Source organism: Garra rufa, chromosome 5 (assembly GCF_049309525.1).
Source record: "Garra rufa chromosome 5, GarRuf1.0, whole genome shotgun sequence".
Taxonomy (NCBI): Eukaryota; Metazoa; Chordata; class Actinopteri; order Cypriniformes; family Cyprinidae; genus Garra; species Garra rufa.
In genome coordinates this window covers 420,666-444,944 of record NC_133365.1, presented here as the reverse complement: position 1 = coordinate 444,944, position 24,279 = coordinate 420,666, and the positions used below count along the sequence as shown (strand labels likewise).

Here is a 24,279-nt window from a genome sequence, read left to right as displayed (position 1 = left end):
TACATATATGTATCTATGGTTTAGCCAACGTTCCGTGGGCGTGACGTCTGAGGCTGAGACTATTCTTTATTTCACTATTCCAAATATAATTTGCTGTATTTAAACTACAAATGAGACCAACATGCAATAGCCAATCAGATTTCTGTTATTGGCGCAAATCTCTCTCAGATTGTTCCACAGAAGTAAAATGGAATTAACTTTTTAGCTATGGGGAAGTGCAAGTTTAGCGAAACTTAGCTTGAAAAAACTGAATATAGGGCTTGGCTAAGGCCAGTTGCTAACAACTGTAGATTTTTTTCTCCCCCTGTGGAAGTTACTGCGTCTTCAGACAGAATCGCAGTAGCAGAATACAGGTCAAACTACCTTTTTCTGTATATAATGTCCTCAATAATAATAATAAATATAGGTCGAGCTAGCTGACCGCCAGCCTTCGAGATACTTGTAAAATGTTTTTTTGTACTTGCCCGACCGAACAAACCGCCTGATTAAAACTGAAGTGACAAAAACAACTAGCGAAGCATCGAAAGGCAAGAAAGATTCATATTTTAATACATTCAACGTAAATGGAAATTAATAATGGATGGTGTATTTCTGGTCTATTTGTGACATACTTTAAAACAAATGAATGTAACAGCACTCTAAAGAAACACACTGAGGTAAAAATTTTAAATGTATAGTTTATTTATAACATGATATAGTTCAGTAATATACCAAGTGAGCTTTTTGCTGAAAATTCTCACAATTAATGTTACAAATGTTACATTAATTTTAGCTCAATAAACAAGTAGTTAGTCAAGTAGTTACTTACATATTAGACAAAATATTTTCACTGTTTTGTTCTGTTTCACCAACGAAAATAGTTTGCAGCAGAAGCATTCTCCTAGCAACGTTTTGCTATGATTCAGCGTTTTGCTCGAATCAGTTGAAATAACTCGCTCATGAAGTGACTTACCGCCACCTGCTGGTAGTCTAGTGTGTTTAAAAGTATGCCTCCACACTAGAGCTTAGATCGGGCCCAAAAAATTAAACCCGATCCTACCCGAGCCCGTGCACCTTGTGTCCGAGCCCGACCCGGTCCGACACATTAACTGTAATTATGAGCTTGAGCCCGATTTAAACCTGACTATTTTTTAATACGTGAGCCGTTATAACAGACGTTCTCAACTACAATTCTAAGTTTTTTGAACTACAGAAATTAGTTTAGATTTATCTTAATGAAAAATGCAACAAGGACGAAGCATGTAAACTGCATTGTTTGTTTATTCAGAATGGATCGCAAATAGATCCGAATGAAAAAAAAGTAGCCTAAAAAAACGTGAACAATGATAAACACAGAAAATGAACAAGTAATTAACTTTGGATGGCATATTTAATAAATATGATAAGTTTTAGAATATTTTTAAACAAAATAAATATTTTAAAACCTATTATAAAACGTAGTGCAAAACAGCTTCATGACCCTAAAAACTAGATTTTTAGCAATGATCTAAATCATGCAAAACGAACAAGAAAGAACTTGACCTAGTCTATAGGCATATAGCAAAATCAATATAAATCGAATAATTTGAAAACACAACAAATAGGCCTATTTTGATATTTTCAAATTTAGGCATTAGTGCAAAAACGCAGAGTCACATCGAGGGACAATGGGGATGGGTTAATGATGCAGGGTAGCCTACAATGATTACACTCCAATAAAAAAAAAATTAACATACAAAATTAACAGAGTAACATCTGATTTAGACTAAATAAAAAAGTCTTATTAAACTGAGGTGATTCAAACACTCCAGGTTGATGGCACGTCAGTTCTGATGGCAGCCTCCTGCCTGTGTATGACCATGTAGATGAAGTGTGGGGAATTGATTAGGCCAAGTTTATATGCTGCCTGCTATAGGCCTACATATAATGTAACCATTTTATAATAGCATATTAATCACAAAGTTATAGCCTACTTACATGGCTCTACATGTTGTCATGCAAGAACAAGATTGCGTCCACAGTAGCTGGTTTCAGAGCGGTCCTCCTCTGCTCTATTGTCCGCTTTGTCTGCTGCTTTCTGGAATGCAGAGGACGGATCTTACCAGTCTGGCTAGTTTTGGGTAGATCAATTCGTTGACTTTCCACCATTTCAGTAGGTCCCTGTCGTCATCCATGGTATGCCTCTGTGAATTGTACACGGCCACTTCATCCTCCTCTGGTTCGTTATCCTCGTCTTGGTTCTCCCACTCTGCAAAGTCGGAGTCTGTCCTGGGCCTGGCTGCTGGTGGTGTGAAGCCAGTACTGCCAGTCGCAGCAGCATCTTCATCAGGGATGTGATTTTTCCGGATTAATCCGGAATTCCGGATTTTTCGACCTGAAAATGTGACCTATGTCACGTATTTGCGACCGTTCGCAAATGGCGGATGGCGAAGTATGATTCCGGACCGCAAGATGCGTCCATGCGGACCATGAAAGCTTTTGACATAATAATAATAATAATAATAAAATTTAAAAAATGCCAAACGCTATTTCTAATAAATACATTTATATTAAGCACACTAGGGTCAGCATTTGGGTGCAATCTTCCGTGCAGTGAGGAGAGCAGAGATCGGCAGACAGATGTAGCTTTCAGTGAGTGAAAAACGTTGATGGAAAATGCATTATTTTGGGGTTACGTCGCAAAATATTGTAAATATATCTTTTTATACTGTATTTTTATACATATTTATATTTTAAACCACGACGGTGAGCCAATGGATATCACACAAGCAACGTGAAAACTGCATATATTAAAGTGAAAGTAAAAACAGCGCTTTCAGCATCTAATGTGCACATTCTCTAAGAGACAATGATAGACGAATATACTTTATATGCTGATATTAATTTACTTCCCTAATATTTCTCTTCTGCAAAATAAAAAGAAACGTATTTTGTGTAGGCTAAGGGTTTTTGAAAGTCAGTTCTTGAAATGAAGCTCTTCATTTTTATTGATGACTGTAGTGTTATTAGGGGTTAAGAAAGACTTAATTATTTCAGGTGGTCTTAAATGTGGGGACTAAAAGGCAAGAATTGCGATGGAACTTTATAAGGTTATTCATTGAATAAATATGAGCGCTGCGCGTTTCAAAGTCAGCTGCGGCGCTGTTTTGTGTACCATTCTGATAGCGCCTCCTGCTGGAAGAGAATGATCTGACATTTTTAATCAGCTCGTACGTCTACTGTTGTCAAAAAGACCAATGTAAACAAATCAGTCCATGGTTTTAAGCACCAAACAAGTAGAGTTGTAAATGTTATCTGATGGATCGTCAAGATCATGTGTTAAACAAATTTAAACAATTAAGGCAATAAAATATATGTTAATTAATGTAATACTTGATTGACAATAATTGTTTAAATTAATATAAGAATTGATACTTTTGACTCTTGAAGGCTGGAATGTGAATTTTATAATTTAAGAAATCTTTTTTGTTTTGTGAAATCTGCATCTCAATTGTAAATCATGCTTTTTACAGTCATTGTAATAATGTATTTATTTATTAATTAAATTTTGTTCAGGTCTTTAAAAAAGTATTTAAATGTCTAGAATTTAAGATAAAATATGCTGCAGATACCCTGGTCTCGTGAAAAAAAAAAAAACATAAATAGTTTTTTATATATAATTGTCTGGACCTCGGCTGGTGCGCAGGATTCATTACTGGACCTCGAGCCGTTTTAGTTGAAGACCCCTGGATTAGATGATCGATTTTGAGTGATTTTCTACTATGGCAGGATGTTTAAGCTGCATTAACATTAACTTACTTGTATTTACTAGCTATTAGGGATGCTCATTTCGGTTAATTTTCCCAACCGGGGGGGGTCTTAGTATATTTTCCTGCTTTTTTGTCCTTAGCCAATCACATGCCTGCTTCATCCATAGGCAAGAGTAGGGTGCGAACGTGGGTATGTACTTCAGATATCTCTTCAGGAGACATCATCCTCAATTTGTTGAATTTTGGCCAGAGGAAAAGAGCAACTTTGTGCAGCATGTTCACCTTGATTTTTTGCAATATGAACTCGGCATGTCTCTGGCGCACAAAAGCTTGCTGCGGAGAGTCGGTGGGAGAGGGTTCGCAATGTTTCTTCAGTTTCTCAATCCAAAGGCAGACCAGATTTATGGTTGTATATTTATCGCCCTCCAACTCTCTCTGGGCATTATAGAATGGCTCCAAAAAGGTGACCAGAAAGCTCAATAAGTCGGGTGCAATATTTTGGATGCGCTCAAGCTCACCGCGGGTCTCCAACTTCTCCCATAGTTCTGGAAATATGTCCTGCACTGACTTGAGTGTGAGCTAAACTGTGCTAAATCGTGTTTCCCCCATCTGTAGCACTGTCTTCGATAATTGCGCAGCCAGGCCAGAAAGTTTCAGATACCTCACGAGTCCTTTAGCAGCAGCTAAAGTCTCTCCTGTATATGGCGCGTTGTCGGGCAGTGTGTCGGCATGCAGACTGTGGCGAAGGACAGTATTAATTAGGTGATCAAGACAAGAAAGCCTCCTATATGTGACCCTGGACCACAAAACCAGTCATAAGGTTAAATTTGACAAAACTGAGATTTATACGTCATATGAAAGCTCGATAAATAAGCTTTCTGTTGATGTATGGTTTGTTAGGATAGGACAATATTTGGCTGAGATACATCTATTTGAAATCAGAAATCTGAGGATGCAAAAAAATCTAAAAGACTGAGAAAATCACCTTTAAAGTTGTCCAAATTAGGTTCTTAACAATGCATATTACAAATCAAAAATTACATTTTGATATGTTTACAGTAGGAATTTTACAAAAAATCTTCATGAAACATGAACTTTACTTAATTTCTTAATGATTTTTGGCATAAAAGAAAAATCTAAAATTTTGACCCATGCAATGTATTTTTGGCTATTGCTACAAATATACCCCAGCGACTTAAGACTGGTTTTGTGGTCCAGGGTCACATATGGTTCCCATATAGTCCCCGTTTTTTTGCTATCATAAGCTAGCAGCGTGCCGCACTTAATGCACTTCACAAAGCCGACACATATGTTGTCACTGCCCACGACTTGTTGAAAGTGTTTCCATATCTCCGACTTTCCTCCAAACTTGCTCAAAGTTAATTCCCCCTTTTTAATTTTTTTCTGTACGTCTTCAAGCTCCATGTTGCGCTTAAGCTATACACATACACAATACAGCACAGCTGGCCCGGTGTTATGTGTGCCAGTGGAGGAGACGCTGTCGCGGGAACTGGAGCGTTGCTGCGCATGACACGTGTTGCAAATTCGTATAATATTTATAATTATGGCATAGCTCTCCACCCAATTAGGCTAATTAAGTAATGATTTTTTTAAAAAAAAGTGACCCTGGACCACAAAACCAGTCATAAGGTTAAATTTTACAAAACTGAGATGTATACAACATATGAAAGCTCAATAAATAAGCTTTCTATTGATATATGCTTTGTTAGGGTAGGACAATATTTGGCCGAGATACATCTATTTGAAAATCACCTTTAAAGTTCTCCAAATTAAGTTCTTAACAATGCATATTACTAATCAAAAATTACAATTTGATATATTTATAGTATATGATCTTTACTTAATATCCTAATGATTTTTGGCATAAAAGAAAAATCTAGAATTTTGACCCATACAGTGTATTTTTGGATATTACTACAAATATAACCCAGCGACTTAAGACTGGTTTTGTGGTCCAGGGTCACAAATAAATAAATAAACCCACACACAAATGCTTGATCATGGCCCCGCCCAGCCCGGCCCGGCCCGAAGATAGTGGCAGGAAATATCGGCCGGGTCGGGTCGGGTCAAGTCTGGGCTCGGGCTCGGGTAGAAAATCTAAACTCTACTCCACACTCAACATTGCTAATTTATATATTTATAAATCAATAAATGTATTTAAAACATTAATCTCACTTTTAATTTTGCAGTGTAAATTATGTAATCTCACTGCTAAGAGCCATTTAGAATTTATTGATAAATTCATAAAATAAATTTCAAAGGTAATGCATAAATTTCAATAGTAAAAAAAAAAGAGGCCTTTATAAAGGTAAATCAAACATGCAGATTTAAGATGTATAAGCTAATGGAGCACTGATGAAAATATTGCTTCAGAATTTTTTTTACATCAGATATTTCTAGTGGTACTTTTATGGGGATATGTTGTGTGGAATAGTATCTGCTGATATGAAAAGTTCACTGTATATCGTAGTAATACATTTAATTTATGACAGCCATGAAATTGTGTTTACTTTTTACATTAAACACATTAAATATTACATATATGCATGTAATATAATATCTATTTCCATTACAGGTTTAGGTCTTAAATTTCATATAAGGTGGTATTAAAAAGGTCTTAAAAAGTCTTAAATTTCACTTGTTCATGTCTGCAGGAACCCTGTTTATATATTAAGTAAAGATCATGTTCCATCAAGATATTTAGTAAATTTCCTATTGTAAATATATCAACTTTTTGATTAGTAATATGCTTTGCTAAGAACTTAATTTGGACAAATTTAAAGCTGATTTTCTCAATATTTTGATATTTTTGCACACTCAGATTGCAGATATTCAAGAAGTTGTATCTCAGCCAAATATTATCCTATCCTAACAAACCATACATCAATAAAATGCTTACTTATTTAGCTTTTAGATGTTGTATACATCTTAATTTTGACAAATTGACACTTATGACTGGTGTCAGTAATCCATTAAAGACAGACTGAGGTAAGGATACATACAGCCATTAAATCCACATTAATTTCCATTTCTCCATTTGTCTGCTTCATGACTGAGGCCCTGTGGATTCCTGTCTCTGTTTGACAAAGTAAACAATCACTTCATATTTGCTGAGACCTTTAACTGTAAGTCTAGTGACATTTCAGTTGGCTGAAGTACTGTCAGCTGAAGTACTGTGGCCCCTAGCAGAGGTTAGTTTTTCTTCATTCTACTGTCTGGCCTCTGCTGTCATTGCTCGTAATGTGACTGAATGTTTCTGAATATCAGGAGGCAGAGGGAAATTACATTCATCTGTAGGTTTCTTAGTTACAGTTGGCATCTGAGTAGGGATGTTAATACTGTGCTGTATTATTTAATATTTGTTGGTTTACATGAAATATCCAATAAGTCAGGACTCATTTTCACAGATTTTAGTTTAGAAAATAGGTTGGTGCATCTGAATGATTTCCAGAAAACTCTAGCAACTTTTAAATAATGTTGGCAGCTAAATTTTAGTACAATATATCTGTAATTGATAAATCAGTTTGTTTGTTTGTTTGTTTTTTAGCAGGGAAATATGCTAGCAGACCTTCTAATAATAGTCTTGTGTAGCCTTTGACTGGACTTCAAGGTTTGATAAATATTGCAGTTCATTTTGGAGGCAGGATGAGCAGAGTATCTTTTAAAGATTTGATCTTACTAACCTTGCAACAGATCCAGCGATTTTCATCCTCAAAAGCACTTACTGTGTCAACCGTTACCTTGTAAACACAAGTTTATTTCCAGACAGACTGATTTAAAAACACCCACGAGGTCCTTAAGCCTCTGAAAAGTCTTAAATTAATAGTACAGAAGTCTTAATTATTTTAAGTGGTCATAAAGTTGAGAATGGAAGAATGGAGTCGCCAAGATATGGATATGTAATTTATGAAACTTTTAAAAGGCTATAATTCAGTTAAATAAATGTGCAGCATGTTTTAAAGACAAAACAAGGCGCTGTTGCACATTTAACAGGATCGCTGTTTCAGAGAAGTTTGCAATCAATGAAATTTCACTTGATTAATTTACCATATTTGCATTATAGTTTTTAACATTGCGTGCATAATTATTAGGCACATTGATATTCTAGTCATATTTTTTTCCAAGCGCATTTTACCAATTCCAAACCACATCAATCTTAATAACTACTATTAATTTTCTATTTAATCATTTATAAGTGATAATTGTCCATGAAGACTGGAAGTGGAAAAACTCCTTTTATTCAGGTGTGCATGATTATTAGGCATGCTGTCTTTTACAGATAAAATGAGCCAGACTGAACTCAGGCTGAAAGTCAAAAATTAATTAATGCCCATGAGAAGGATGCAATAGTAATACAATACTAAATTTGCAAAGTTAAGGCATGATCATTGGACAGTGAAATGCTCATTGGGTCAGCACAGTCAAAAAATAAATAAATAAACAGATGTAGAAGAAAAGACACATGTTAACAGCAAAAGAATTATGGTAAATAATTAGGTGTGAAACCATCAGGAACCATTTAGTCTCCAATGCCACCATTTTTCAGAAATGAAACCTACCTGGAATCTTTAGAAGAGCATTGTCAGGAAAAAAAGTAAAAAATCCTAAAAAATACCCTCACTAAATAAGAATAACATGCTGAAGTGTTGTGAAATACATGAAGCCTATTTTTTTTAATAGGCTTTATAGACAGATGAGTTGAGAGTGACTCTTGAAGGACCAGCACCACATCCTTTTTCCACTCTTTTAAGAATTTATCTTCCAGAATCTGTCAGTAAGTTTTGGGTTTTTAGTCTCTCTCCTATCCAGAAAAGTCTGTCTTACAGAGATGGACAAAAATGAACTCCCAAAACTTACTGCCAAATTCTTGAAGTTAGATTTTTGAAAAAGTAGTACAAGAGGATGTGGTGCTGGTCACTCTCAACTCAACTGTATATAAAGCCTATAAAAAACACTTTCACAACACTTCAGCATGTTATTCTTATTAAGTGAGAGTCATTTTCTAGGATTTTTTACCCAAGCAAAGTCTCTGAGAACCTGACAAATTGCACAAATTTCTGAAGACTCCAGGTAGGTTGCAGTTCTGGAAAATGGTGGCACTGGAGACTAAATGGTTCCTGATGGTTTCACACCTAATCACCTTAATTCTTAAAGTTTTTTTTTTTTTTCTGACCATGCTGACCCAATGAACATTTTGCTGTCCAATGATCGTGCCTTAACTTTGTGAATTGTATTATTGCGTCTTTCTCATGGGCATTTAATAATTTTTGTCTTTTCAATCTGAGTTGAATCTGTTTTTGGCTTATTTTATCTGTAAAAGAAAATGGACAATTATATATCACTTATAAATGATTAAATAGAAAATTAAGAGTTGTTATTAAGATTGATGTGGTTTGAAATTGGTAATTGGAAAAAAAAATGCAACCAGAATATCAATATAATATAAATAAATATTTGAATATGTTGTAGATCTGTAGGACTTCATCCCTGGCTATTATTGGTATTTTGGCATTTAAAACAACATAAACTCAGAGTATGTGGTTCTCGGGACCCCAACTCGTCACCCCATCACAGGAAAGACTAAAAATCTCTGTACAATAATCTTTTTATTGTATGGGTTTGTTTTGTGCCATGCAGTATTAATTTTATTTGTGCAGGTCTTAAAAAAAGGTAATACAATTCTTAAAATTGATTTTACTGTGCAGAAACCCTGCACTTGCCTCATGGCCAATAAGATTTGTCCTTACTAGATCAAGAAAGTGTTTCAGGTTTTGTGTGCAGTATACAGGCAGCCATATGACCAGGTTAAATCAGATAAATCTGTTTTTTCCCCTCCACCAGGGATTTCTTGTTTATTAAACAACACATCACCCTTATATTTCTTCTTCAATTAACTTTAGTTTCTTCAATTTGTTATTTGAGCAGCAAGTGGGAAAAATGTTCTTGCGTTAGTTTCAGTTAAATTTGCAGTATAGCATTTTGTCACAATACTTGAATCTTGGAGAATTACTAAAATTACTTTCTTGTTTTTAAACAAACATCTGAGGTAGTCTTGCTGTTATTTAGGGTAGCAGTGTAGATCCTCATTAGTGAAATTAGACTTTTTTTCTTGGATTTTGTTGCTCTGTTCAACGCTTGGTTCGTGTTATTTTCAGTTCTTCATTTCTTGTTTCTTTAAAACACTCCTACTGCATTTGGAACAGTTTTGACCCAGAGGAGGTTCATAAAAAAAAAAAAAACATTAAAAAAAAGAACTAAACTTGGGTTAAATGGTTTAAGATTATTATGTTATAAACATCAATCTTTTTTCATGATTTCTTTGCACACTTCATCCATTTGCTATATTTGTCTCAAAGACACTTGGAGTAAAATACATTTAGCCCCCAAAATCTCAGACATTTTTAGGACAAAATTTTGTTGCTAAACATAAATATGTATGTGCAAAGACACTATAAACACATGAAAAGTCATCTTATGGTTCATAGATCAAGGCAAACCAACCCATGTGTCTTTGAGCGTGTAACAGTGATTCAGCATGACGACAAAATTTGCTGCTCTATAGCCGTATTTATCAAGCCAGATTGGAGAAGACGGGTGGTATCAGACGGTATAGAGAGAGTCTGTAACAGGAGACGGGTCTCTCTCTCCGACTTGCACACACACACCACAGTACTGCACCTTCATCTTCCTTCCTCTGATTGAAACCATGGCAGATGGGGTGCAGCAAATTGGAAGGCAGAACGGTGCTGATCCGAAGCTTGCCTTTTCTCTCTCTGATAAAAATATTAATTTTCAGCTTGGGCTCAAGCTGCTGATCGGGGGCAAGCGTGTGCTGCTGAGATGATGAAGGCTTTGGAAAGACAGCCAAAGGTCCATGTCCACTTGAAGCCTCTCAGAAGTTCCTCACCGTATTCTTACCTGCCTCTGCTCAGAAAATGAGAGATGAAACAGTGGAATGATATTATTGTAGAGTCACTCTCCTTTTTTTGTCACTGTCTTTCTGTCCGCATGCTTTTTGTTCTACTTTTTATTTTCCAATTTACCTTCTTGGCTGCCCTGAGCCGTTTTACAGACGGGTTCAGAAAAAATGCATGTCTTTCAGATGGATGATGTTCTCGTGGTGTTGCACCACATGTTATAGTGCTGCCCACAAGTTTTGAGAGCTATGGCATAAGGGAAGATTATAAATTTATAATACCTTCAATTTGATCCTGTTCTATTATGGTTGATCACATTTACAGTTGCATGGCAAATTTTCATGCCCGGATTGCTGTCATTTCAATAGGAATTTGTGTTGTTAAATTTCTGCATGCAGGTTTTAGGCCATGAGAATTTGCTTACGGCTGCTTGGTTTTAATATTCATACAGACCTCTTTGTATCCCTGTGTATATACAACACTATGCATTATATTCAAAATCACCCTCTGTTGTTTACTCTCTTGTAGTTTTTGACTCTCTCATGTATCTCTTGTCTTAACCACTTTCTCACCTTTTGTCTTTCTGCCTTTTTGTCTGTCTCTAAAGTTAACTTGAGTGAAAGCGACGGCAGTGATGCTGAGCTCAGTGAATGCAGCAGTGACAGGAAGACCTTCATGTCTGAGACCGATCAAAGAAGAGATTCCGGTAATACACAACTCCTTGAAATTCACTGCCAAATATACACAAACACTCCCCATCCACCCACACAAACTTGTACAAACGAATGCAACTCCATCTGTTAGAGCTACCACATTTCACAGAAAACACAAATCCCCTAAAGCTTAGTTTTGTTTGTTTGTTTTACAGCTTGATTCACAAAATAAGCTTTTTTTGGAATAAAAGCTCACTTTGAACAAAAGATTGCCTTTAAAAATGCTTTGTTTTACTGGTGTTCCTGAAGTGGTTTTTAAAAAGAAGTGGTGAGGTCACGCAGTCAGCGTCTAACAGCTGGTCTATAGTACAGTAATATAGTATACATAGTATTACATCCACCGCGGTTCCGCATATGTTTTGACCCTCTGTACCGCACACGTCAACGGCGCGGCTCCAGCACAGCTACCGGAGCAATTTGCGGACACTTTAGTCAGTGCTCGCATTTATACGAGCTGCCCTGCAGCTCACTGAAGCATCCCAGATGCAGATGTCGATGCTATATCGCTAAAGTTTGGCTAATCCCCCACCTCGTCTCTTTCCACTTGCGATTCAATTTTACGTATGCGGGATTTAAGTTTTCACATCATAGCATCTGGAAAACAAACGCTGTAGTTCAAAGGAGCCATTCGTTGTAGTTCTTGAAAAGGGATTTATTTAAAAACAAAATATCTCCCTTTGGAGTGGACTTTGAGATTTGTAACTTTGTAGATGTTTTTATGCCCAAACATGCACACCACACGCTGGCTAAAATTCAAAAAGTGAAAAAGCATAATAGGACCCCTTCAAAACGTGCTCCTTTCTGTTTTTCCCCTGACACATTCATAATTATTATATCTGCCACTGTGCTTTTTTGGTGTGCGCTTGAGCACTTATCATACTGTGTAGGCAATTAATGGCTCATTATTATGATTTATAAATAAACATGCGACTAATAGTCAACTAATGCTTAAAATGAGCAACTACTAGTCAACCAGAAAAATCTTTAGCCAAGGGCAGCTCTACCAAAAATACTCCCATCTTCATCTTAAATTTAGAATTTTTTTTTTTTTAAATTTCTAAACATCTTTCTTCACTCAGAATCGAGTGGAGGCCAAGTGCAAACACCCCTGCAGTCCAGCATCACCAGTTCAACTCGAACCAGCTTTCACATTGACAACCCTTCCAGCTTGGTCAGCGAGCGAAGCAGCAGCAGTTTTAACCCGGGTTTGGAGGAAGAGGTTATGGACCATAGTCGACCTTTACTAAGTAAGTGCCCACATACATGGTTACTTGGCTATCTAAATGGCAAATCTAACATAAAACATTCTGTACTGTTAAAACAAAAATCTTTTTTAAAAAACATTTTTACAATTGAGGAGGCCTCCAAAAAAAGGTTTTGTCACATTTGGCTCATTCCTGGGCACAGAAATATCCCCAAAATATGATTATATACATACATGCACACACACTTGCACACACGTCTTTTTTTTTTTCCCTTAAAGCAATGTAACACTGACAGCTGAACACTAAATAGCATGGTCTGTCCTATGTCCTCATTTGAAAAACTCATAGTACAAGAGGGATTTGCCCTTGTCAGTGTTTGCTAATTTAAGTATCGCTACTATTATTGAGCATACTTTTTTCAAAACCTTATTATCTGCAGTGAGGAGAAAACTGAGCCATATCTAGAGACCTTGGTGTGGGCTTTTGACTTTTGCAATAACAGCTTAGCAACCTCATAGCAATGTGTTGAAAACCACTTCAGCAACCACATAGCAGCTCCTACAGCACAATGATATTATGGCATTGAGTTTCACGCAAGCATGCATTTTGCTTTAGATAATGTAACACTCGTATGTGCTCTTATGTGTTGTTCATGCTAATAATTTTACCATAGGACATGACTGTGCAGACGTGTCAGTGTTATGCATCCATGACTCATTAGCAGGACAAGACAGAATTTGCTGACTGTTTCTGTGCTTATTTTGGGACAAAATCTGTGGAATATTACTGGATGGATTTACCGTAAACATGGAAATGTTGTAAATTATCATTGATAGGTGAAAGCATTGTCACTTTAGACAGTATATTTAGTAAATAACAGTGTAATGAATGTCAGGTGATCACATTTTTGTGCACATACACTTAAAAAATAAAGGTGCCAAAAGGGAGTTTCACAGCACAGCCATAGAAATTTTAGGTTCCCCAAAGAACATTTCTTAAAGGGATAGTTCACCCAAAAAAAGAATACCTTTTTCATCTTTTGAACTCAAATATTAAATTATTTTTGATGAATTCCAATAGCTTTCTGGCCTTGCATAGACAGGAATGCAACTGACACATTCAAGATGCAGAAAGGTTTTTGAGAGGATCGAAAAATAGTCCATGTGACATCAGTGGTTTATCTGTAAAGTTATGGAGCTACGAGAGTAGTTTAATACATTTAAGGTTGAACCACTGATGTTACATGTATTATTTTAACGATGTACTTACTGCCTTTCTGGGCCATGAACGTGGTGGTTGCATTGCTGTCTATGCAGGGTCAGAAAGCAGATTTAATCAAAAATATCTTAATTTTTGTTCCAAAGATAAACAAAGGTCTTACTGGTTTAGAACAACATGAAGGTGAGTAATTAATGACAGAATTTAAATTTTTGGATGAACTATCCCTGAATAGTTAATGTTTTTTCTAAGATGTTTAGGAACCCTCTGTCACTCTTATTTGTCTAAAGTATGATCCTAGTCTTTTTCAGGTTAAAACTGTATCCTTTGTCTTTGTGTAGAGCCCCTTTTTTTGACCAAGAGCAAATTGCTTTTGCGTGTGTCTGTCATTATTACCTGCTTCATTGTCCACGTCTGTATCTCTCTTCCCTGCCTTAAGGAGCTTAAATTCCCACTTACTCTAGTAAAAAAAAAACACACACAAAACAAATAGCCCTCATTATTCCAATGATATTGTACGTCTTGCTCGAGCGCTCTCCAATTTGTACCGCTCACTTTCAGAGATAAGAACTCTTCCCTACCTCGCCTCTTCACAGGCTTCTGCAAGCTTAGCATGAAGTGCGATATCTTCCTTCCCTCTGTGTTAATGATAAAACTTTCAAATGTCAATGCACGACATAAAGGAAACAAAATTCTACTGTCACAGTTCTGGGCTGAGCTCTGAAGTTGCGTGTCCCTGCTGTTTTGGTTGCCATTTCTTTTATTATTCGTTTTCTTGCTGAGCGTCTATGACAGCCCTCAGAACAGTTTGCAGTTGTCAGATTTGGCACACTGATTGTGGTGGGCCTGAATAGTCCCCTGACTCATTTGTGGGTCTCTCAGTGCCTTTAGCAAAACTGAACGTTTAACATTTTCTTCTGCTTTAAACTTTTAAAGCATTTGGCCTAGTAACAAAATTCTTCCTTTGCTTTCTCACTTCAGTTTAAAGTTCAGTTAAAAAAATTAATTTACTCCCCCTCATAACATTCCAAGCTTGTATGGCTTTCTTTTTTTTTTTCTTTTTTTTCTTTGGAGAACATAAAAGAAGATATTTTCAGGAATGTCTTAGTTTTTTTGTCCGTACAATTAAAAGTCAGTGTTCACCAGAAGTGTTGAGTTACCAAAAATTCTTCAAAATGTTTCCTTTTGTGTTTTACAGAAGAAAGCATACAGTAAATGTTTATTTTTGAACTAGGAATGCTGTGCATCTGTGGCTCCTTGTTCATCTATATAGTTCAAGGTTTTTTAAAATGTCTCTACCCATGTTAAAACTGCACAGCTCCCTTGGAGATTTTAATATGATCTATACATTTTGTGTATTCCGACAGGTCTTGTTTGTTTACAGTGAAGGCGAAATAAGGGGATTCAAATGTTCCTCTGAGAGCCAGGCAGCATTTATAACAGCCTGGCCTCTGTTTGTCGTTAATCACCTCATGTAATGTGCAGGCGTGCAGACACCATGCACTCTCATTCATTTTCATTCGGCTTTATGTTTGCTAGCCAGCTAGTCATAGCCAATGAGGCTGTGTGGAGATGTTCCCTCATCCAAGGTCAGGCCTGTGTCTTTTTGTTTAAACCTTTACAGCCCAACACAATTTGGAAGAAAAAATGGAAATTGTGGCCATGAATTAAAAATTTGTCCCAATAATTTATTAATTAAGCCCCTTGTTTTAGTTAAATCGTGGCCATAATTTTCCTAAATTAAAACAAGGGAACAAAGTAGTTTTTTTTCTAGTCAAAAAGATTTCTGTTTTAAATAAATGTTATTTTCAACAACAGTTGAGGTCAAACGTTTACGTACACCTTGCAAAATCTGCAAAATGTTAATTATTTTACCAAAATAAGAGGGATCATACAAATAATATCATCATCATCATCATCATCATCATCATTTGTTTTATCCAGTACTGACCTTTATAAGGTATTTCACATAAAATTGACGCCATTCAAAGTTTAAATATGCTTGATTCTTAATACTGTGTTGTTACCTGAATGATCCCCGGCTGTTTTTTGTTTTTTTGTTTGTTTGTTTGTTTGTTTGTGTAGTGATAGTTGTTTGTCCTGAACATTTAAACTGCCCGATGCTCTTTAAAAAATGCTTCAGGTCCCACAAACTCTTTGGTTTTTCAGCTTTTTTGTGTATTTGAACCCTCTCCAACAATGACTGTGTGATTTTGAGATCCATCTTTTCTCACTGAGGACAACTGAGGGACTCAAATGCTCACTGATGCTTCATAAGCATACATGATGCATTAAAGAGCCGGGAGGTGAAAACTTTTTCAATTTGAAGATCAGGGTAAATTTTACTTGTTTAATCTTCTGGGAAACTGTAAGTATTTTCTGTAGCTTCTGAATGGCAGTACTTGGAAAAAAATATATTTAGAAAAACATAAGAAAAATTTACACATCTTCTTTCTGTTCAAAAGTTTACACCCCTGGGTCTTAATGAATTGTGAGTGTCAGTGGAGCATCAGTGAGTGTTTGAACCTTCTGTAATAGATGTATATGAGCCCCTCAGTTGTCCTCAGTGTGAAAAGATGCATCTCAAAATCATTCAGTCATTGCTGGAAAGGGTTCAAATTTGTGGAACCTGAAGGACTTTTCTGAAGAACATCGGGCAGTTTAACTGTTCAGGACAAACAACTACACAAACAAACAAACAAAAATAAATAAAAAAACAGCTGAGGATCATTCAGGTAACAACACAGTATTAAGAATCAAGCGTATGTAAGTTTTCAACAACATCATTTTTATGAGAAATACCTCATTCAGGTCAGTACTGGATAAAAAAAAAAAATTGTGGTCCCTCTTATTTTGGTAAAATTATTAATATTTTGCAGATTACGCAAGGTGTATGTAAACTTTTGACCTCAACTGTATTTATCAGACCTCAATTATTTATCAGACTCCTGAAAAAATAAAAATAAAAAAGCAGCACAACTGTTTTCAACATAGTAATAAATTGAAATGACTGCAAAAAAAATTCAGCTTTGGCAAATAAAATCCCTTTTTTTTTCTAAAATAATTTCCCCTCAATTACTGTTACTGTATTTTTGATCAAATAAATGCAGCCTTGGGGAGCATAAGATACTTTCTTTCAAAAACATAAAAAAATTGTGTAAATAATATGGAAATGCAATATTAAAAGCATTTTTTTCAGGCTGCTAATTTAACTAAATGTCTTTGTCACAAAAAATATGTAGCATTTACAGCGTAGAGAAGAACTAATCTTGATCTGTGATATTTTATTAACTCTTATAATAAAAGTGTTTCCAGTATTATTGCTGATTTCTTCAAACAGCCTTCAATATTTTAAGATCTAACAGCTTTTATCACACTGTATGATAAATCTGAAATGTCAAATGATTTACACTGGCTCATAATTGGATGGCCAATTCCTCTGTTCTCCTGTGACATGTAAAAGCTCTCTGTAAACAAGCACCAGCAACACATTGTAATAGAGGCAGTGAGATGACAGAAATGACCCATGTCCCCTTCTCTCTCCATTTTCTCCAGCTCTCTGCTGCTAATGTGCCATGTGTCCAGTCTATTTCACTGTAGGCTGATTTGTTTTGTTTTGCTTCTCTTCATAAACATCATTGGCGTGTATTTAAAATGGTTGTAAACTTAACAAAGAAGCAAGTTTACTAAGAATATAGTTTCAGCCTTTTTTTTTCTTTGTGTGTGGGCAAGTTACATCTCTCAGAATAGCCATGATATACAGTAAGTGTCTGCTGAAGTAATTTTCACAACATAATACATTTTTTTTATAGGTGCTGTGTTAAGATGGTTCAGTGAACAATATACGTAAATATCAGTTCTCAACATCTTAGTGAATTTTTAAAATATGGAACACAAAAGACGTTTCCTTGCTTGTTTTAAGAATGATGATACCATTTTTTAACAATAATTAAAATTTTAAATAATATTACTATGCATTCTTTTAAACATTAAAGGTAAAGTGGTTAATTTTCATCTTAAAAACTGCTTTAAAATCCTGAAGCAGCATCACAGAATGTGATGTATTACCATAAAATATAGCTTAAATCAAAAAGGGCACACATGAAATGACATAAGTGCATAATTTAAAGGGATAGTTCACCCAAAAAATACAATTTTGCTATTAATTACTTACCCATGCACCATGATACTGTCATAAACATGCGGCAAAGACACAGAAAAGAATCAATTGTTGAATAAAGCCATTATTTTCATTTTCTTTGCACACAAAAAGGATTCTCCTAGCTTCATAAAAAAAGGTTGAACCACTAATGTCACATGGACTATTTTATCGATGTCCTTACTACCTTTCTGGGTCTTGAACGTGGTAGTTGTGTTGCGGTCTATGCAGGGTCAGAAAGCTTTTGGATTTCATCAAAAATATTTTTGTGTTTTGAAGATGAACAAAAGTCTTACGGGTTTGGAAAGACATGAGGGTGAGTAATTAATGACAGAATTTTCATTTTTCGGTGAACTATTCCTTTAAATTTATAATTACAATTTTTTTTTTAAGGTTCATAATTGTAGACCTATAAATAGGAGCACATATGAACCTGAATGTAAATTACCACATGCACTGTCCCTTTACTTGTTTAAAAGTGTTGAGTATTTAAATGTGAAATTTGGCTAATTTAAATTTTGAGTAAATAATTATGATTGAAGAATTACCCACTTGGGGGAAAAGAATAAGAGAAAACCACTAAATACAGCTTTGTTCACACACAGTTTGGTCATAAAGAGATCGACACCACATTTTATCCACCTTTTTGGATGAGACTTCTGGTTCATTATCCGCTATAAGGAAATAATGAGAAGAAAACAATGTGCAGTAAACAGTAAAACTGTTTGCCCTACAAACCAATGTGTTCATAATTATGATAATACATTAAAATAATATGGTAATACACACCAATTTGCAATATCAAGCAGCAAAGTGAGCTTTTTTGTACAGCTAAAAATAGCTGGACGCAGATTTATGGTAAGAAAAAAGTGGACAAGTGAACAAATACCTTTTTATTTTCAGGACTTGTAATTGAATTTACAGTTACATCCTACAGTGCACTTATGCTTGTCACTGTCACTATAATTAAAGAGGTGATAATCTGTATCACATGGATAAAAAAGGGGCCTGACTTGAGTTATTTGCTTTTACAGACCACACACAAGCTGCTCCTGTATGAACAGGACAATTCAAGGGTTACTTCTGATATTATATGCACTTCTTAGTCCCAAACAGTGATTGTGTGAATGTAGCCATTCAAAAAAGCACACTTAGCTGTGGCATTGAGTTCTTAATTGATTGAGTTGCTTTTAGTTTTAAGACTAACTCAGTAATTCTTCATCTGCTCTGACACCCAAAACCATTCTTTACCGCCCACCCGTCACGTCACTTCATTGAATCTACCTTGACATTTCTGCATTTGATTCTTTTCATTTTCCTTCCCACTTAGCGGCTTGCGTTCATCATCCTTGGCTCAATTGAGAGTCATCACTCTCTATTATTTCTATGTAGATGCACAAAAGACCAAACTATGTGCATTGGCAGCAGCTCTGAAAAAAATGATCAGTGGAATTCACTGTGAAAGGGAAACATTCACTTCTGCATGGCTAAACATTTCACTCAGAGTTTATTGAAAATTATACTGTTTTGCTCCATGTTGTCAAACCTGGATTGATTTTTCTCTTCAGTTTCTAACTCAGTTGACTCTCATGCATTCTTTACCTGGCTAGTGGCTCTGTTTGAACTCAGCTTGGCAGTAAAAAGTGGACCCGGTTTTCTTTGTGTCTCCCAGTGTTCATACATTAGAGTTAGAGCTTATGGGTAAAATTGCATAAGAAATATTTATTATACTTATAAACTGTAAGTTATATATTCAGCTGTTCAAGTGATATCAGTAATAACTAAGATAAACCTAAATGCAGTAAATTACAATTTTCACCTGAGATTCAGAAACAAATTTCAAGGGGATAAATATGACAGAAAGCTGGCAGCATCATACTGTTATTTTTACACAGAGGTTGGTAGGTCTGTTAGTAAAATCTGTTGACTTTAGCAGTCTGTGTTGCATTATGTGCCAATGGTGACCATTTGAAAATAGGGAAACATTATTTTTCAAGTTTTTTTCTCAAAATGTTGGATGCTTGTAACTTCAGAAGTAATAAATATATCTTAATGCCCTTTCAGATGTTGGGTCTTAAACTTTCCTTTTGGCATCTTCATTTTTAAGGCTTTATATGATTCGTTCCAGATATATTGGAATTGCAATATGCCATCCAGGAGTAAAATTAAAATGTACACATTTTCAGTGGTCAAAAATCAAATGTGGCTCACTTAGCAAAAAATATGATACTACTTTTCTTTTACAGAGGAATGTCTGAAGAACAAATCATGTTCAAACTAGAGATGTATCTCATTTTCCTTCTGTCAAAACAACTGCATTGTGTGCCATAAAAAATATTTTTCCAAAGGTTGCATGTCTGTAACTCAACAAATGTTAAAGGGTTAGTTCATCCTGAAAATTAGCCCATGATTTACTAACCCTCAAGGCTTCCTAGGAGTATATGACTTGTCTTTCAGAAGAATACAATTGGAGTTGAATCCTTCTAAAATATAAAGTGCCTCACACGGCTCTGGCGGTGAATAAATGTCTCCTGTATTGAATCAATGCGTTTTTGTAAAAAAAAAAAAAATATCCATATTTAAAATGTTAAAAACTGTTTTCTCTAACTTGCGCTAACTGTGAAATAAAGGTAGCGAAACGATGCGTTTTTGTAACAAATATATTCATATTTAAAATGTTAGAAAATGTTTTGGGTCAAGTAACCCCTTAAAGGTAACACTATTGGCACCATTGGCACATAATGCAACAAAGATTGCTTAAGTCATACTAACAATTCTTCTAATCTCTGTGTAAAAATCACACTATGATGCTGCCAGCTTTCTGAAGTCATTTTTACCCCCTTGTAATATGGCTCTGAATTTCAAGGGAAAATTGCCATTTTAACCCCCCTCTACAAAATAGTGGATTACTCAGTAAATATTCATCCATGACATTTAATATTTTGGCTTTCATCACTATTCAAGTTGGTCTTCAGAAGAAAAATTAGCAAAATCCAAAAATTTTGTTGGGGACCTCTGGTTGAGTTGACATGGAATGACCCATTTAAACTCGACAATAACAATAACCTGTTTTCATGACAGATTTATTTAAACATGTAAAATAAAGAAGACATCTGGTTTAGTAAAAATATAATCGGTAATATGGTGCATATTTTTTTTTTTTAGCAAAATGCTCTTCTCTGGAGTTATTTTTTTTAGTTGACTAATGAGCTAGACATTAAATGGCTTTCCTCAGGTGTAAAACATTACATGACATTTTTTACAAGCTGACATTGTTTACAGTCAAATAACTTAACATGGTTGAAACACTGATTGAGTGATTTTGAGACATTATACATTTCACAGGGTCAATATCGTCAGCCCAGCCCTGTGTGTCCACACAGCTGACATGTTTACCTGTTGTAGTTTGTCATTACTAGTTGATACTATATCAGTTTTTGCAATTCATTTAGCAATTTACAATACATCCCGGTGCACTTCACTTTTCATTGTGTTTTAATATGCAACATTGTGTTAATGCAGAGTGAACACAGATGTGTAGGGCACTCAGTTGAGGTTGATCAAGTCTGTGATTGTGCTTTAGCAGCAATCTGCTCACTGCAGATCCGCTGTGTTGATCCAGAACTATCTAGAATCTCTCGCTGGAGCCTCTGTGAATGACTCTTCTCCTCTTCTCTCCTGTAATGCCGAAGCTCTACAAAGGGATTGTCCTGCAAAGCTTCTGCATCCCACCTCCACTGCCAAGCACCTCCTTCTCCAGCCTTGTCTGTGGTGGTCACTAACTAGGTCATCCACTAGTAGGGCTTCTCAGTGTATTATCAGCAGGGCTGTGATTCGGCCTTAGGCCATGCTGATATTTAGACCAAAAAGACTGAGAATACCACTTTTTACATACAGTAAGAGTTCAATAAACAAGAGGTTAATATTAAATAACGTATGCTTGAGAAAAACATTGGCCAGTTAGTTTGTATATTTCTTTCTCCAGCAATGATAGTGGTTCCAAAAGAAACTGACAGCATGTCTGGAACAGAGAATGTGAGTGAAGCGTTCTCTAATCACTCCCTCCAGCTGGAACTAACTCTTGTGTAAGGTTATTTTCTTCACTATTTCTGATACCAACACTGAGGTTTTTGAGGTGATCTTGGCATCATTTTGGTCTCCAGAGAATTGTGATTGCACATCTTGCTACCAGCGATACCTTCCAGAGCATTCTGGCAGCAGCTTGAGGTCTTCCCTTGTCTTCCTTATAGAGACAATAAACTATAAAAATCTGTGTTTAAAGTCTAAAATATTTATTCAAGTATAATACAATATGCAATGATAAAATAATATATAATACAGTGCAGTATAATACAGTAAATGAAAGGAATATTTTTTTAATTTTGTGCAAGCAGTTGTGAATTGCATTAGATTTTAAAAAGTAAAATGTAAAAAAGTAAAGAGGTAAATAAAACTTCGACAACTGTGCAAACATTACGAATCTTGATTAATATTCATAAGCTGTGTTGATAATCGTTCTTGCCCTACCTGTCTTTCCTCTCCTCCCTCGACTCTGATTGTTCTTCACCTACTTGTTTCACATTTTTCAAAACTGTGATAAGAACTGACCTATGCTGAAATGAGGGGCTTCATGACACTCTAAGCAAGATGAATGATCCTCCTGTGAAAGCAGACTGCTAAGACTGTCCCCCGTGCGAGGCTCATCCACATGATTCATGCATAAAAAATCAGATCAATTAAATCATTCCCTCCTTTCAAAGCCGTGACAGGCCGGCACCGCTGCGCTACCTCATCAGGACCCCACTAACAATCCCGCAACAACGCCCACAATGCAGTCAGAGTACAAGAACACAACGGCAAGATAACTAGACAGCCAGCTAATATAACAGTAACGCATCTGATCAGTGGGAAACTACTGTCATTTTGTTAAGGGAGAAGGGAAAGGGGGGAAGTTTCATTCTGCGCCCATAATTAATGACTCTAGTCTCCCCTGATTAGCTGCAGACGGGCCGTGCATGCTGGATGAGGAGGTGACTGGGGTGGATCCGGTGTCGTCTTCCCGTCAGCGGGGGAGAGGAAGTTTAGCTCTAACCTGCCATAAGCACCATGGCTGTGATGGCTGCAAACAGGCTGAACCTAAACACTCATTAAATCAGATGAGGAGGAGAGAGAGAAGGATTCAGGCTGAGCTCTGACAGAGTTGTCACCTGAAATACCCTCAGATACGCCCCATCAGACACTGCTTTGGATTAATGCTAGGACTCTGTGGTGCATTAGTGTGTCTGCTGTATTGCAATTAAAATATTTGCAATTAAATTAGTTTGTACCATAACAGAATGTGCAGGAAAATAGAACAAATCCATTAACAGGCTTTCTGACTTTAAAGTGGTCATTTTATTTATTTATGCTTCCATATTTTAGTTTCTGCTGTTGATCCTTCTTTATACTTGAGATTTCTCTGCGCTTTACTGCTTACACTGCAGGTTTGCTGTTGTGCCCCAATAGCTTTTAACGGCCTCATTCTTCAAAAACAGCCTCTCTACAGAGGAAGAATTAAATTGTGATGGATTTATAAAACAATACAAAATGTGCCGAAATGTTTTGCATGAGCTGTTAAGATCAGACTGAAATTATCAAGGACCTTCTCAGGCAGAAGGTGAGTCAACTGACAGGGTAGGGGCCGTTCACACAGAATGTTGGTTTGTATTCCACTGCAAGCTTTTGCATTGTTTTTTGACAAAATGGGCAAGACAGACGTGTTTGGCGATTGTGCTTGTATAAATGTCCTCTCCTACTCTTCTTCTTTTTTCTTTGTCTTTTCTTTCTTTTTAGACTTCTCATCATCGTCGTCCCCCTTCTCCTTCGCCCCTATTTCATCATCTCTTCCTTCTTCTCTTATTCCTCCTCCTCTCCTTGTTTTCTTCATCTTCTCATCCTCCTCCTCCTCCTTTGCTTCCTCCTAATTCTTCTCATCCTTTTTCTCATTCTTCTTCCTCCTTTTCCTCCTCCTCCTCCTTTTTTATCCTTCTCCACATCCTCCATCATTATCTCCTCTTCCAATTCCTTCTCCTCCTTCTTTCTCCTCCTCCTCACCTTGTTTTTTCTTCTGTTTTCCTTCTTCATTGTCTTGTCCACCTCCTTGTTCTCCTCCTTTTACTTCATCTTCTCCTCCTCCAACTCCTCCTCCTTTTCCATTCTCCTCCTCCTCTACTTTTCTTCTGTCTTTTCCTTCTTTTTCTCCTCCTCATCCTTCTTCTTCCCTTTCCTCCTCCTCCTCCTTCCTCCCTTTCCTCCTCCTTTTTCATCTTCATCATTTTC

General features: G+C 36.2%; 1 protein-coding gene across 1 annotated transcript in view; it reads left to right on the top strand.

The window, feature by feature from the left end:
* LOC141334337 (rab effector Noc2-like) overlaps positions 1-23,924 on the top strand; it is a 72,183-nt gene extending 48,259 nt beyond the window's left edge. The window contains exons 6-8 of the mRNA XM_073839392.1: positions 11,274-11,372; positions 12,459-12,626; positions 23,794-23,924. Of these exons, the coding sequence (XP_073695493.1) occupies positions 11,274-11,372; positions 12,459-12,626; positions 23,794-23,924 (398 nt within the window). The remainder of the gene's footprint in view (positions 1-11,273; positions 11,373-12,458; positions 12,627-23,793) is intronic.
* The last annotated feature ends 355 nt before the right edge of the window (positions 23,925-24,279 follow it).